Here is an 11,691-nt window from a genome sequence, read left to right on the forward strand (position 1 = left end):
CTACACTGAGCTTGCTGCCGCAGTCAATATAGTATCTCGTGTAGACGGATCTAACATGAGCATTAGAACAGTTCCTGGCTCTTTGATTAGAGTCAGTAAAAATAACGACGGCCTCAGAACATCTAGGTTACAAATATCCTGAGTTCAATGGTCAAGCCTGAGTTGCTGGGGATCACCGCTAATAAAAGTGAAGCCAACTAGTGCTCCAGAAAGTGATCACTACAATAAGTTTGCTGCGAAGTAACCATTAATGACACTAACAAATGCATATCCACATACAAGTGACGAGACGAGGCTCAAAAAGGTGTGGTTGGCATAATTTGTCTGGTCTTTCAGCTTGACTATCAGTGCTTGTAGCATTTGTTCGGTGAAAACAGTTAAGAATCCTACTTTTGCTCCCATGCCTGAAATCGGGATCTCATGGTTCTTGCAGAAGTACGAGGTCAGGAAAGTGAAAGTCCATAATTCTATCTTTCGTGCGGCAAACCGTACATTCAAGCAGTCTCATTGGGCGGTGGCCAAGGGTCCCCCTCCCCCGCGTAGCTCATCCGTTTACTCAGGACGATGATGAAACACTTACAATTTAATTTGACCAGCTCCTCCGCTCTCTCTCAATCTAATACCTAATCTCCAAAATCGCCCGACTTTGACTTGATCAAACCTCTAACATCACCAAAGCTCAAAGTAGCGTCAAGATCGAAGTCATGTGTTGCTTTCGAGTTGCAGAGGTATTCCTTGAAGATCCTCCGCCTGAGAAGAAGAAGGAAGAGAAAGAGAAAGAGGAGAAAGTGAAAAAGAACTATGTTCTTGTGTCGGATCAGCTAAATCTTCAGCCCATCGTGAGTCAATACCGCTTTTCTGCACCTCCTTTTTCTTGCACTTTCACTCCCCTCCACAACATCCCACACCATCAACCACCACATCTTGGCTTCTTCTACAAGATCCGTAAATCGATAAGCTTTATCTTCACATAAACTTCAGAGGCCATTTCGCAATGGTGTTCTACGCGAGCCAGCAATTTAGCTATCATCCTGAAGAAGGAATGACACCTCAACACCCAGCGGCCACGGATCCCTGGACGAACCCTCCTACTTCGAATTCGTACCCCCAGCAGACAAATGCATGGAATCCCTGGACAAACGGTCCTGTTACTGCCCCTTCTTCCCACACGAGTCATCATTACGTCTATCAACCAGTCTCCTCTAGTGATCCCGGACCTTGTCAGCCGCCAGCGGCGCGAAACCCTTGGACACATCCACCGGCTCCCACTCCTTCAGTCTCGTCTTCATCCAATTGGAGCCACCAGGCTGTCTACAATCCATCTTCCGCAGGCAGTGTAAGGTCCTACCATCAGCCAACTGCCCGCAACCTGTGGACGGACCCCCAATCTTTAAACCTATTCCTTCATGTATTCCGTCATGTTCTGCTTCGCATCTGTTCCCATCGAGTCAAGATTTTTGAGTAAGCTAACATCATTCTCATAGACTTCACCGGCTCCGATGTACTACCCAGGCGGATCACAGGCTACCCAGATTCAGTTCTACTCATCCCAGCCAGCCGCGGAGCCCGCCAACTTCAATCACTATCAGGGACTCACCTCGAAGCAGGTCAATGACCGCAACATTTCCCGCGCTCAGAATCATGGAGGCTTCAATCCGGTCCAACTTGTCCCTCAGAACGCTTCTCCCGACAATGAGTACTATTGCCGAGAGTTAGATGGTACCTGGACCGTGCGTACTGTCAACACGATCATGAATAGCCTGAATCCTGGCCAGTGGGCTTACGCTACCACTGGTTATCCGTACTGGGTTCGCCACTCGAAGGATTAAGGTACGGAAGACTCGTGGATGGCGCCCAATGTAATTCCACCTCGCTGACAGATATCAGTTGTTCTTGGTTGCTCCGACCTTTTGTCTGGAAATCCAGACTCTACAGCTTGCGTCTAACATGGATCGTGTACGTTGCTTGGTGGAGACTCTTGATGGATGGCGATGCTACACATTCTGCTGGTGAACTGATCGTGAAGGCTTGGAGTTTCCTCTATCGATGAGCAAGCGATGTGGCTAGTCAGGACTATGTGATATCATCTGGCTCACGTTGCTCAAGGCCAGGCTTGGCCAGACTCCCCCAATAGCAATATCTTAAACCATATCACAATCAAAACCCCCCTCAAAACTTGCTCTCCCCCGCTCGATGTGCATCTGGCGAGACAAATTGCGCTTTAATGATTTCAGCCCGCCGTAAAATGGTTATCTAACGTCATTGCCACAGAGCAATCTCGACTAAAGATCCTTATGCGCTTTCCTTCTTTGCCAAATAGCTTCTTCCTCCAGCTCCTCTATTCCGTCATAGTTCTCGCCCTACTCTACCGGTCCTGTAGTCCAAAGACTTGCCCCGCCATGGCGACGACGTACACCCAGCACCACCTAACGCTCCCCTCCCTCGGTCGTGGCTCGCACCTTATCACCGACCATATCGTATCTTCGCTACCCCAGATATCGGGTATTAAATGCGGGCTACTGCACCTGTTCCTACAACACACGAGCTGCGCGCTGTCAATGAATGAGAATTGGGATGATGATGTGAGGGCGGACATGAGTGATGCTTTGGACGGGATGGTGAAAGAAGATAAAGGTGCGCTGGAAAAACGAGTAGCGTGGAAGGAGGAGCGCTTTACGTGGGGGCATCAGAGTCAGTTCTGGGTCACGGCTGACGGATTGTATGGGCAGCCGGGAAAGGAATCTACAGGCACGATGCAGAGGGGAGCGATGATATGCCAGTATAAGAGCCTCGAGTCCACTGCATGAGCGGAGATGGCTGATTGGGCGACGTTACAGGCACATATCAAGTCGTCTCTGATAGGCGCGAGCGTGAGCGTACCAATATCAAATGGAAAACTCGCCACAGGGACCTGGCAGGGCATCTGGTTTCTGGAATTTCGGAATATGAAGCAGAAGAGGAAGGTCCTGGCTACGATACAAGGGGAGAAGATGTGAGAGATCTACGGCATGAGACACGAAAGAAGAGTAATAAAGATAAGGCAACAAGGAATCAGGCATGACTGTGACCTGCTTGATGGACAGGCTACAATCTCTGAGTTCCACATAGACTGTGGTCATTTCTTGATCCCCACCACCACCAGATTTCGTGGACTTTGCTTATAGTCAAACACGGTCTCAACCCAGCATTCTCTAACTTCTGCCTGCTCCTTGAGATACAGCCACCTATCCACCACAATACTTGACTCCACAACGCTTGCGCTGAAGGCCATCAAGCTCCAAACAACACTCAATTCTTTCTTCTTCTCTTTGAACTTGTCTTCATAGCGCGATATGTCCTCATCGATCAAACCCTCCATACGTCTTTGAATTGCAATACCGCGCTCCTGATCGTCCGCTAATTTGGTGATTGCTCCACGCACATAGGCGGTGAAGGAAGAATAGCAAACTTTGCGCAGGGAGCCAACCGTGAGAGCTGGGCCAGCTCCAGTCCAGCCGCGAGGACCCCCACCATCCCCGTCGCCCTCCTGGGTTGGCTTTTCGACAATACCATGGTCCAGTAACATTCTTTGGAGCAAGGCTCGATAAAAGTGTCTTGTGAAGAAGGACTCGCATTCTGTGGCAGTCCAATTCTCGGGTGCTTGAACGGCCATCATCCGCGCTGTGATGTTCAGGCGTATACCTTGGCCAAGCTGGTGCTGGTACATAGCAAGCCTTTCCGACATTGGGAAGCCATGTGGATCGCATGTCGATGAGGTGGCGTCGAGACGCATGTTGGAAGAACGCAAAGACGGCAATTTGTATGTTGGGGGCCCAAGCCGCTCCGTTACGAGATTGTAGCAGCAGCCTACCATGGCAACAACTTTGACGGATGGATTAAGGACCAGAGATCGTAGTCCGTGATGCAGGAGATTGCCGCAGGAATGGAGAGAGATGACCATCAACTGTGGATCTGGTTTGATCATGCCATCCGGAGTATTGGGAGCACATTTGATCTCGTGTACGACCGTTGCTAGGTCTCCATTCTGAATGAATGACTCGAGGTACTGGATTTTGCCTTTGCTTTCGTCTGGGTTTGCTTGACTGGCGGAGCCGTGAATATTGCCGTTTACTGGTGCTTGCGAGCTGCTACTAGATTGTACGATTCCTGGCTGAGAAGCGTCTGGATCATGATTTGTGCTCTGCGAGCCCTTTCTATACCGCTTTTTGTTGCACATTATCTTTTCCTTCTCGGTCAATCTAGCCGTTATGTCCATAGTTTTAGCCTCGTTGATGTTATGTTGTTTACTTTCCAGGGCTATCACCTGTTTATTGTACGGAGGACTCGCTAGAGCTCGACCGAGATAGTTCTGACCTGAACCAAAGTCAACAATATGTGTAATTTTATGACCGTCAGTGGTGTCCATATCAGCGGTCAGGCCATTGATATACTTGACAAACTTTTCAACTTCGTGAATCTTTTTGGGTTTCATTCCCACTGCCACATGTCTAGGGAGGGGACCAATCCCTGTAGACGATGGTGCAGCAGATGCATCAAGGGGTCTGAAATCTCGATTCAGTGCATGCCTACGAATCGCTTGGATATACTCCAGCAGACTTGTGGGAGGACATGGACCATTCCGCCATGTAGAGTTTGTGCCTTGCTTCTCTGCAGACAATGTATCTATTGAGCTTTTAAGAGATTCGAGGAGACCATCATCTTCCCTCATCAAGAGGTCGAGGATGGCGGGGATATCATGCAACTGAAACCAAACTCTCCATTCTTCTGGGAGAACAGTACTGTAGAGATCCGGCTCTTTCGTCAAGAAGTCTAGTATATGCACACCACCACAGAGATTTTGGAAGAGCTCCGAAGATGTGACAAATGAAAGCAATGATTTCACATAAGCCTCGGCATTGTCAAAGTCGGAGCTGAGTGGTAGGGGGCATTTCACTGGCATTTCCAGCGTCGTTCCAGCGCATGTAATTTGGGCTAAATCACCAAATGTTTTGTACTGCTCATTACTTCACGTGAAGGTAGAGAGACTAGAGGGTAGACGGCGAGGCGGGCTTGGCGACGTCTCGCCTAGATCCGAGCTAAGTCCTTACAGCTAGCGCACTTTTCTTCCGCCCACAACCAAAACTGAGCAAAGCCCAATTCACAATCAAACGAAGTCGAGACAAACCACCGCAGCAACGATGGCGACACGTCCGACAGTCACCATTGCCTCGCATGATGGCACCCCCAGTGGGTCTACTCACCCGCTGCCCGCCGTGTTCAAAGCACCAATCCGACCAGACATCGTTCAGTAAGGCCTTTGACTTCATCAAGGGCACACCGAATGCAGAAACTGACGACAGCTCAGGACAGTACACGCTGGCATGGCTAAGAACAAGAGACAGCCATATGCGGTGAGCGAGAAAGCTGGTCATCAGACTTCGGCTGAATCGTGGGGAACCGGTGAGCGATAAGTCTACAGCTTGAGTCTGAGCACATAAGGAGGACTGACATGGGCTTTTTCTCAGGTCGCGCTGTTGCCCGTATTCCCCGTGTTTCAGGAGGAGGTACACACCGTGCCGGTCAAGCTGCGTTTGGAAACATGTGCCGCTCGGGTCGTATGTTCGCGCCAACCAAGGTCTGGAGAAAGTGGCATCAAAAGATCAACCTGGGACAAAAGTACGCCGTGGAGACAGGATCCAGAGAAAGGTAGAGCTGACAGACCAACAGGCGCTTCGCTACCACCTCTGCTTTGGCTGCCTCCTCCGTCCCCTCTCTCCTCCTTGCACGCGGTCACCAAATCTCTACCGTACCAGAAGTGCCCCTGGTTATCGCCTCGAAAGCTTTCGAAGGAGCTGCTATTGCCAAGACATCAGCAGCGCTTAAACTCCTGACAGCTGTGGGTGCAGGACCAGACGTCAGCAAAGTCCGCGCATCTCGCAAACTCCGTGCCGGGAAAGGAAAGCTTCGGGGTCGTCGTCACCGCCAGCGTCGTGGTCCGCTGATTGTCTACCACCCGGATGAGGATGGCAAGGAGCTCGTCCGTGCTTTCCGCAACATCCCAGGTGTCGAGACGTCATCCGTTTTCGCCCTCAACCTTCTGCAACTTGCACCCGGTGGTCACCTCGGACGCTTCATCGTCTGGACCTCTTCTGCTTTTGCGGCGTTGGATGAAATCTATGGTTCTACGACTACCCCATCCGCGCTGAAGAAGGACTTTTTGCTTCCCTCAAACGTCGTCCACAACGCCGATATCAGCCGCCTGATCAACTCGTCGGAAGTACAGGCCGTCGTGCGCCCAGCTAAGGGAGAGGCCAAGACAAAGCGTGCCGGGGTACAGAAGAAGAACCCTCTGAAGAACAAGCAAGTGTTGTTGCGATTGAACCCATATGCCAAAGCGTTCAGTGAGGAGAAGCTGGGATCGAAGAAGCTTGAGGACGGCAAACCGGAGAGAGCAGCCGAGTCATTTGCAAAGGTCCTGCATGAGGGTTGAGCTTGGTAGCGTATTTTACTACGGGAAGCTGCAAATCCATCTTGCAGATAGCTTGCAGAAGAGATAGATCGAAAGCCGAAATGAATGAAAGTCTTTTACCCATCGACAACGTCTTCGAACCCTGTCGCTCTCGGCTGCCCACGATTATATGACCCCCTGTTTTGCCAATCAAATCATTCCCGATACACGATCGACCGTTCTCCCCCTGCCCTCTACATCTACCTGTTTTGAAGCGAATGACCTACCGCGTTTCCGTCACTTCCGGCGATGACGAAACCGCAGCCTTCGAGCTTTAGCATGGCTAAAATAAGACAACAGTAGGAGCAGGCTTCAGAGTCTTGAATCCTGTTCGAAGAAAATGCCTGCAGCGGCGGTGACAGGGAGCCACTCGGGCATCGGCCATGCCTTCGCAGAGATCCTTGTCAGAGAGGTATATTCACTCGTCGAGCCACTCTTATACTGCATCCAAAGCAAACCCAGGGTTACCAAGTCCACGCCCGGGACATGACTGTAGGAGAAAGCATGAAGAGCCGAGGATGTCAAACCCACGAATGCGATGCGAGCAGCGAAGCCTCAATCCAAACGTTCGCCACGGGGTTCAAGGGAAGGCAAGCGGATCTCATTTTGAAAATTGCCGGTGTGTTGCACCTCGGTATCTCCAAAAGAATCCCAGTCCCAGGTTTCATCGCTGATGCCGTTCGTCTTCCAGGCATCATGGCTCCTCACGAGCAAGATACTCTGGAACCCACCACGCACAGCGTTCTTCTCCGCACCTTCTCTACCAACACGTTCGCCCCCCTCCTCCTTACCCAAGCACTACTCCCCTCCCTCCTTCTCTCTCCGCATCCCCGTACCGGTCTCGTGTCCTCCCGCGTCGGCAGCATTGCCGATGACAGCTCCGGCGGCTCATACGCCTACCGTGCCTCCAAAGCGGCCCTCAACAGTGTCGGGAAGAGCATGGCGATCGACTTGGAGGAGGAGGGCGTGGTGGTCGTGCTGATGCACCCGGGATACGTCAAGATCGGGTTGGACACCAGCGGGAAGACGCATCAGATGAAGGAAGCAGTGGAGCCAGAAGAGGCGGCGGAGAAGCTGTGGAAGGTCTGCATGGGAAATGGCATTGGGGAGACTGGGAGGTTCTGGCATCGAGAGGGAATGGGATTGGATTGGTAGAGCGCCGCCGCGTTTTTCCTAAAGCCTTGGTGAGATAGGGTCAGCAAGTCGAACCTTTCCGAGAAGTGCAATGTGTCTCACAAGACCATTCGGGATCATCCGAGCTATTCACGTTGTGGGCTGTCAGAACCAAGGAAGCCGAGACACTCGGACGGATTGAATCAGCAGTCAGCTGAGTGCCAAGAGGAAGGTACCACACCAGACTGAGATAACTTGGAAGTGCCATCGGATCATGACTTGAAGATGAAAGTATTCCTTGCTCTCTCCTTCAAGGCTGTGACTCGCCAGCTTTCTTTGCTTTCCACAAGACCAACCTGCTCCTTGGAACAGTCTGCGTCATCATGCAATGGAAACAGTAGCCAAGGGATACAGAAGTTGAGACTCCTCTCAGCTCTCAGGAATGAAACATAACCTAAGGTAATTGTATTTGTCTGTGACATTGCACGGGCCTGTTTGTGATTGGACGCAAAACTCAATGCCACAGGGTTTCTGATACTGTTTCGGAGGTGGAATTGTGCCCAGTCACTAGAAAAGCGAGTATCATGATCTAGACAACAAAAGCAATAACGCGAAACTGGGAATCAATCTCAGAGAAGCCCTTCTTCTCTCGATTGTGGTATTGTATTAGATGCCGATTGCACAAAATCGACGAATTGCAGAGATGAGACGGTATCTATCCATGCGGGAAGGAGATCGCGCCCGAGCTCTCGACTTTGCGCTTGCTATCCACAGCTGGCTCGGTGCTCCATCTATCAGATAGGGAAAGAGAGAGCTTCATCAGACCCGCCTTCGCAACGCTGCAGCGGCAGAGCAGCTACGGTCCAATAACCATCGAGTGTCACTAGGTCACGTGGACGATTACCCGAAGCCTGCGGAGCAGCATCCAGCAAATCCCCAATGGTAGCCCGCTCGGCACGGCCGGCCTTCGTCCGCCGGACGGGCATGTGTTGCCGGGCATGTCTCGTAAGGACCCCGATGTACCGCAAGATGGTACTCACGAGGCGTGTAGATCCGGGACAGACAGTGCCGGGAGGAGTGGGTGAATGGATGTCTCGATGGCAAATGTGAAGATTGGGGTCCCCCTTTCTTCTCGGGCGAGAACGATTTCAGAGCGTCTAACGCTGGGTGGTATGACCAGTTGGGCTCACTCTGCCATGGCGTCTACACTCGATTCTTTTGAGGCCTTCTCTGGGCCACCTGTCTATTTGACCCCACGTATAAGGTATGTAGTGCTTTGGATTTGTGAAAGGACAAAAGGCGAGACGTCGTGAAGCATGGCAACTGAAACGGTACGGATTGTGAAAAGGATTGATAAGAACAGCAGCAACGGGGAAGTTTTGTCGTCCTCAACGCCCTTTTTTTTGAACTAAGCCGAAGGGTTCACGCATGAAAATTGTAGCGTCTCTGGTATTGAATGGTACGATGTCCATGTTGTATGGAGAAGAATCAAATGTAGGAAAAGTAAGATAATTTCAGCAGGCTACCTTCAATACGTATTTCCACAATTGTGACCCCGTTAAACTTTTCATACTTTACTGCTGTCTCTCTTTTCCCGTTTACTCTGATTGCATCAAAGACTTGTTATCCTGAGAAAAGACCCTGGTCTGCCTAGCCATGATACGTCTGAGATGCTACCCGGGTCGCTCCTCCACTATGTAGTTGCGACTGGCAAGAATCTCAACCGCCGTGGATTTCATGTCCAAACTCAAGCGCTGCGTCAACTTGGCAGCAAACATTGTACGATTGTCCATTCGTGGCACCACCCTGCCCCTAATCAATTCCTATGAAATCAGCCCAACTACCCGGCCACCTTATCACAATATGTTCTCTTTGCAGACTCCATATCTTCTGGATGCCTGCGATACATGTGCCCAATCAAGTGCTCTCTCAATCCCCCATCGACAACAGTACCCGCCGGGCGCGAGAAATGGCAGATAGCACATTTTGAGTACGGCGGATCGCCTATCTCATGCTGACGCTCATGGCGGTCTCGATCATTGGGGTGGTCGAAAGAACTGTCGCAGGTGGGTACGAGGCAGTTGTATGGGTTGCGGTTTGTGGTTGGAGACGATGGGGATACGTAACTTCCTGAAGGCGAAGATGAGGCTATTGGCGTGTATTGTCCCGGAGGGATACTGACGGGCGGCGGCTTTGCGAGGACATTGCGGAACGACAATTGTGGGGAACCGGATGGGGAGACGGGGCTCGAGGTGGAGGTGCTGGGTGGGGTGTAGAGGGGCGTCGGAGCTTGTTGGAAGGATACTCGTTTGGATGATTTTCTTTCGGAGTCGTCAGTTGGTCTGCTGTCATAGGTTGCCGACGCTCTTGTGAGGGAGGGTCGCGCTGGGAGGGGTTGTAGAGGGGGACGCGGTTTGTATCGTTCCGAGGGTGGGAGTTTCTCTTGTGGCGCTGATCCTGGCAAGTTCGAAAGATACTTGGACATGGTAATATCCATGGGACCGGTGCTTGGGTGCTCGCCTATGGAGTCGAGCTTGCGCACTTCTGTGGCTGTCGGTACATTCTCGTTCTCAGTATAGTTTGGGGATTGATCATCATCATCATCATCACCAAGTTCTATGTGGTTCGCAGCATGGTTGTGCGGCCTTTGGCCAATATCTTTACCAGACCCAAAAGACATATTGGGTTGAGCAAAGTCAACGTCTCCCTCCCCGTGTGCTTTCAATACCTCGTCGTGATCCTGCTCGCAAGCATCGTCAGTGTCTTTCACCTTGTGCGTGGTCGACACTTCCCCGTCATCCTGCTGATAGCGGACATCAGTCTGCTCGTCCAATATGCCAGGAGACCTGACTTTGTCCCCGTCAGCTCTGATCAAGTCGACGTTTCATATCTGAAGGTGAAGGAGCAACGGACCGGGCTGCAAATTTTGAAACCAAGGCGGCTTCTCGTATTCATCACTGCCCCTGGACTCTTTTTCAGTCAACTCATTCGCGAACTCATACGCGGGCGCCGAATTGCCCATGGGAACGACCTCATCATCGCGGGAGTGTGAGTCTCTGAGCGTTTCCTCCTCGACGCTGGTAGTCGTAGTCCAGGCATCCTCCTCGGGAGCGCCCTCAAGGGTTGCGTCGCCAGTATTGTCAGCACTACACCAGTCACTGTGGGGCCAAATGCGTGCCTGGAAAGTGGTTTGAGTGCCTCGAGAAATGTAGCGACCCGGGGGCGGAATGACTGGCTCGTTCCCCGTATTGTAAGAGCACCCTCGAGCTAGGACAGGTCGCCGGCTGATTCCAGGCAATGCGGAAGGCTGATCGTTGGAGGACATCGGAGGTATTAATATTTGCTCCTCTGAGGTATGCTGCCTCCCACTGCAATGGCTATTGCCGTCAATCGAACTACGAGGAGCAAAGTTCACTGGCGGGACTTCGGCAAGAAGCCTGTTGGGGTTCTTCATAAACTGCAGGATGATGTGCATATACACCGTCTTTTGCCTAGGTTTTGTGGTCTCCTTTTGCTTGTAATCACGGGCATGGTAGTTTCGGCCATTGTTGCGGTTAGAAGCCTTCCCAGAATCTCTCGGCACTCGTTCAAGCCTGAGCTGGGCCACTTCGAAATGGCCGAGCGAGGTAGTGGCATTCCTCTCCGTGATGAATCTGTCGATGTACTGCCGTTTTGGACCATGGCAATCTTCGAGTTCTCTGCAAGCGGTACGGCCACTCTGCCTTTGTCTGATTACCTCTGCATGGAGGTCTTCCTGGGTTGCCGGTATCGACTTCTTAGGTGGAAGTAACCATCTTTCTTCACTGGACGTTAAATCATCTGGCCTAATGGTGTAAGCCTCATAGTATGGAACCGGCACAAGATTGGTCTCTTCAAGAGGAGGGCCGAAGGGAGTTGCACGGCCATGATGCTCGGAAATTGAAGGCTTTGGGGGTCTCGGGTGGCCAGGATGTTCTGAAAGGGGAGGCTGGAAGGTAGTGGTTTGGCCATGATAGCTGTTGTGAGTAGCAAGAATGGGACGGGTATTTCGACGGTCCCAGGGAGCGGCCATGATCTTTTCCGGCAGAAAGATTGTTCATGACAAGGGTGAC

At 51.5% G+C, this 11,691-nt stretch overlaps 6 protein-coding genes across 6 annotated transcripts; 4 read left to right on the forward strand and 2 right to left on the reverse strand.

Annotated features, from left to right (window-relative positions):
• Nucleotides 1-704: 704 nt before the first annotated feature.
• On the forward strand, nucleotides 705-1,829 carry HO133_005518 (uncharacterized protein; the record flags this gene model as incomplete). The annotated part of the gene is made up of 2 exons (XM_037296427.1): nucleotides 705-839; nucleotides 1,485-1,829. The coding sequence occupies 2 exons, from the start codon at nucleotides 705-707 to the stop codon at nucleotides 1,827-1,829; spliced, it is 480 nt and encodes a 159-aa protein (XP_037148409.1).
• Nucleotides 1,830-2,399: 570 nt separating this feature from the next.
• On the forward strand, nucleotides 2,400-3,061 carry HO133_005519 (uncharacterized protein; the record flags this gene model as incomplete). The annotated part of the gene is made up of 2 exons (XM_037296428.1): nucleotides 2,400-2,691; nucleotides 2,838-3,061. The coding sequence occupies 2 exons, from the start codon at nucleotides 2,400-2,402 to the stop codon at nucleotides 3,059-3,061; spliced, it is 516 nt and encodes a 171-aa protein (XP_037148410.1).
• Nucleotides 3,062-3,115: 54 nt separating this feature from the next.
• On the reverse strand, nucleotides 3,116-4,939 carry HO133_005520 (uncharacterized protein; the record flags this gene model as incomplete). The annotated part of the gene is made up of 1 exon (XM_037296429.1): nucleotides 3,116-4,939. The coding sequence occupies one exon, from the start codon at nucleotides 4,937-4,939 to the stop codon at nucleotides 3,116-3,118; it is 1,824 nt and encodes a 607-aa protein (XP_037148411.1).
• A 238-nt stretch (nucleotides 4,940-5,177) lies between these two features.
• HO133_005521 (uncharacterized protein) lies at nucleotides 5,178-6,469 on the forward strand (the record flags this gene model as incomplete). The annotated part of the gene is made up of 4 exons (XM_037296430.1): nucleotides 5,178-5,287; nucleotides 5,345-5,439; nucleotides 5,505-5,655; nucleotides 5,707-6,469. The coding sequence occupies 4 exons, from the start codon at nucleotides 5,178-5,180 to the stop codon at nucleotides 6,467-6,469; spliced, it is 1,119 nt and encodes a 372-aa protein (XP_037148412.1).
• A 358-nt stretch (nucleotides 6,470-6,827) lies between these two features.
• HO133_005522 (uncharacterized protein) lies at nucleotides 6,828-7,642 on the forward strand (the record flags this gene model as incomplete). The annotated part of the gene is made up of 2 exons (XM_037296431.1): nucleotides 6,828-6,899; nucleotides 6,950-7,642. The coding sequence occupies 2 exons, from the start codon at nucleotides 6,828-6,830 to the stop codon at nucleotides 7,640-7,642; spliced, it is 765 nt and encodes a 254-aa protein (XP_037148413.1).
• A 1,798-nt stretch (nucleotides 7,643-9,440) lies between these two features.
• HO133_005523 (uncharacterized protein) lies at nucleotides 9,441-11,651 on the reverse strand (the record flags this gene model as incomplete). Its single annotated transcript, XM_037296432.1, has 2 exons — nucleotides 9,441-10,465; nucleotides 10,514-11,651. The coding sequence occupies 2 exons, from the start codon at nucleotides 11,649-11,651 to the stop codon at nucleotides 9,441-9,443; spliced, it is 2,163 nt and encodes a 720-aa protein (XP_037148414.1).
• Nucleotides 11,652-11,691: the final 40 nt, after the last annotated feature.

Source organism: Letharia lupina (assembly GCF_014066315.1).
Source record: "Letharia lupina isolate WasteWater1 chromosome Unknown contig_21, whole genome shotgun sequence".
NCBI lineage: Eukaryota > Fungi > Ascomycota > Lecanoromycetes > Lecanorales > Parmeliaceae > Letharia > Letharia lupina.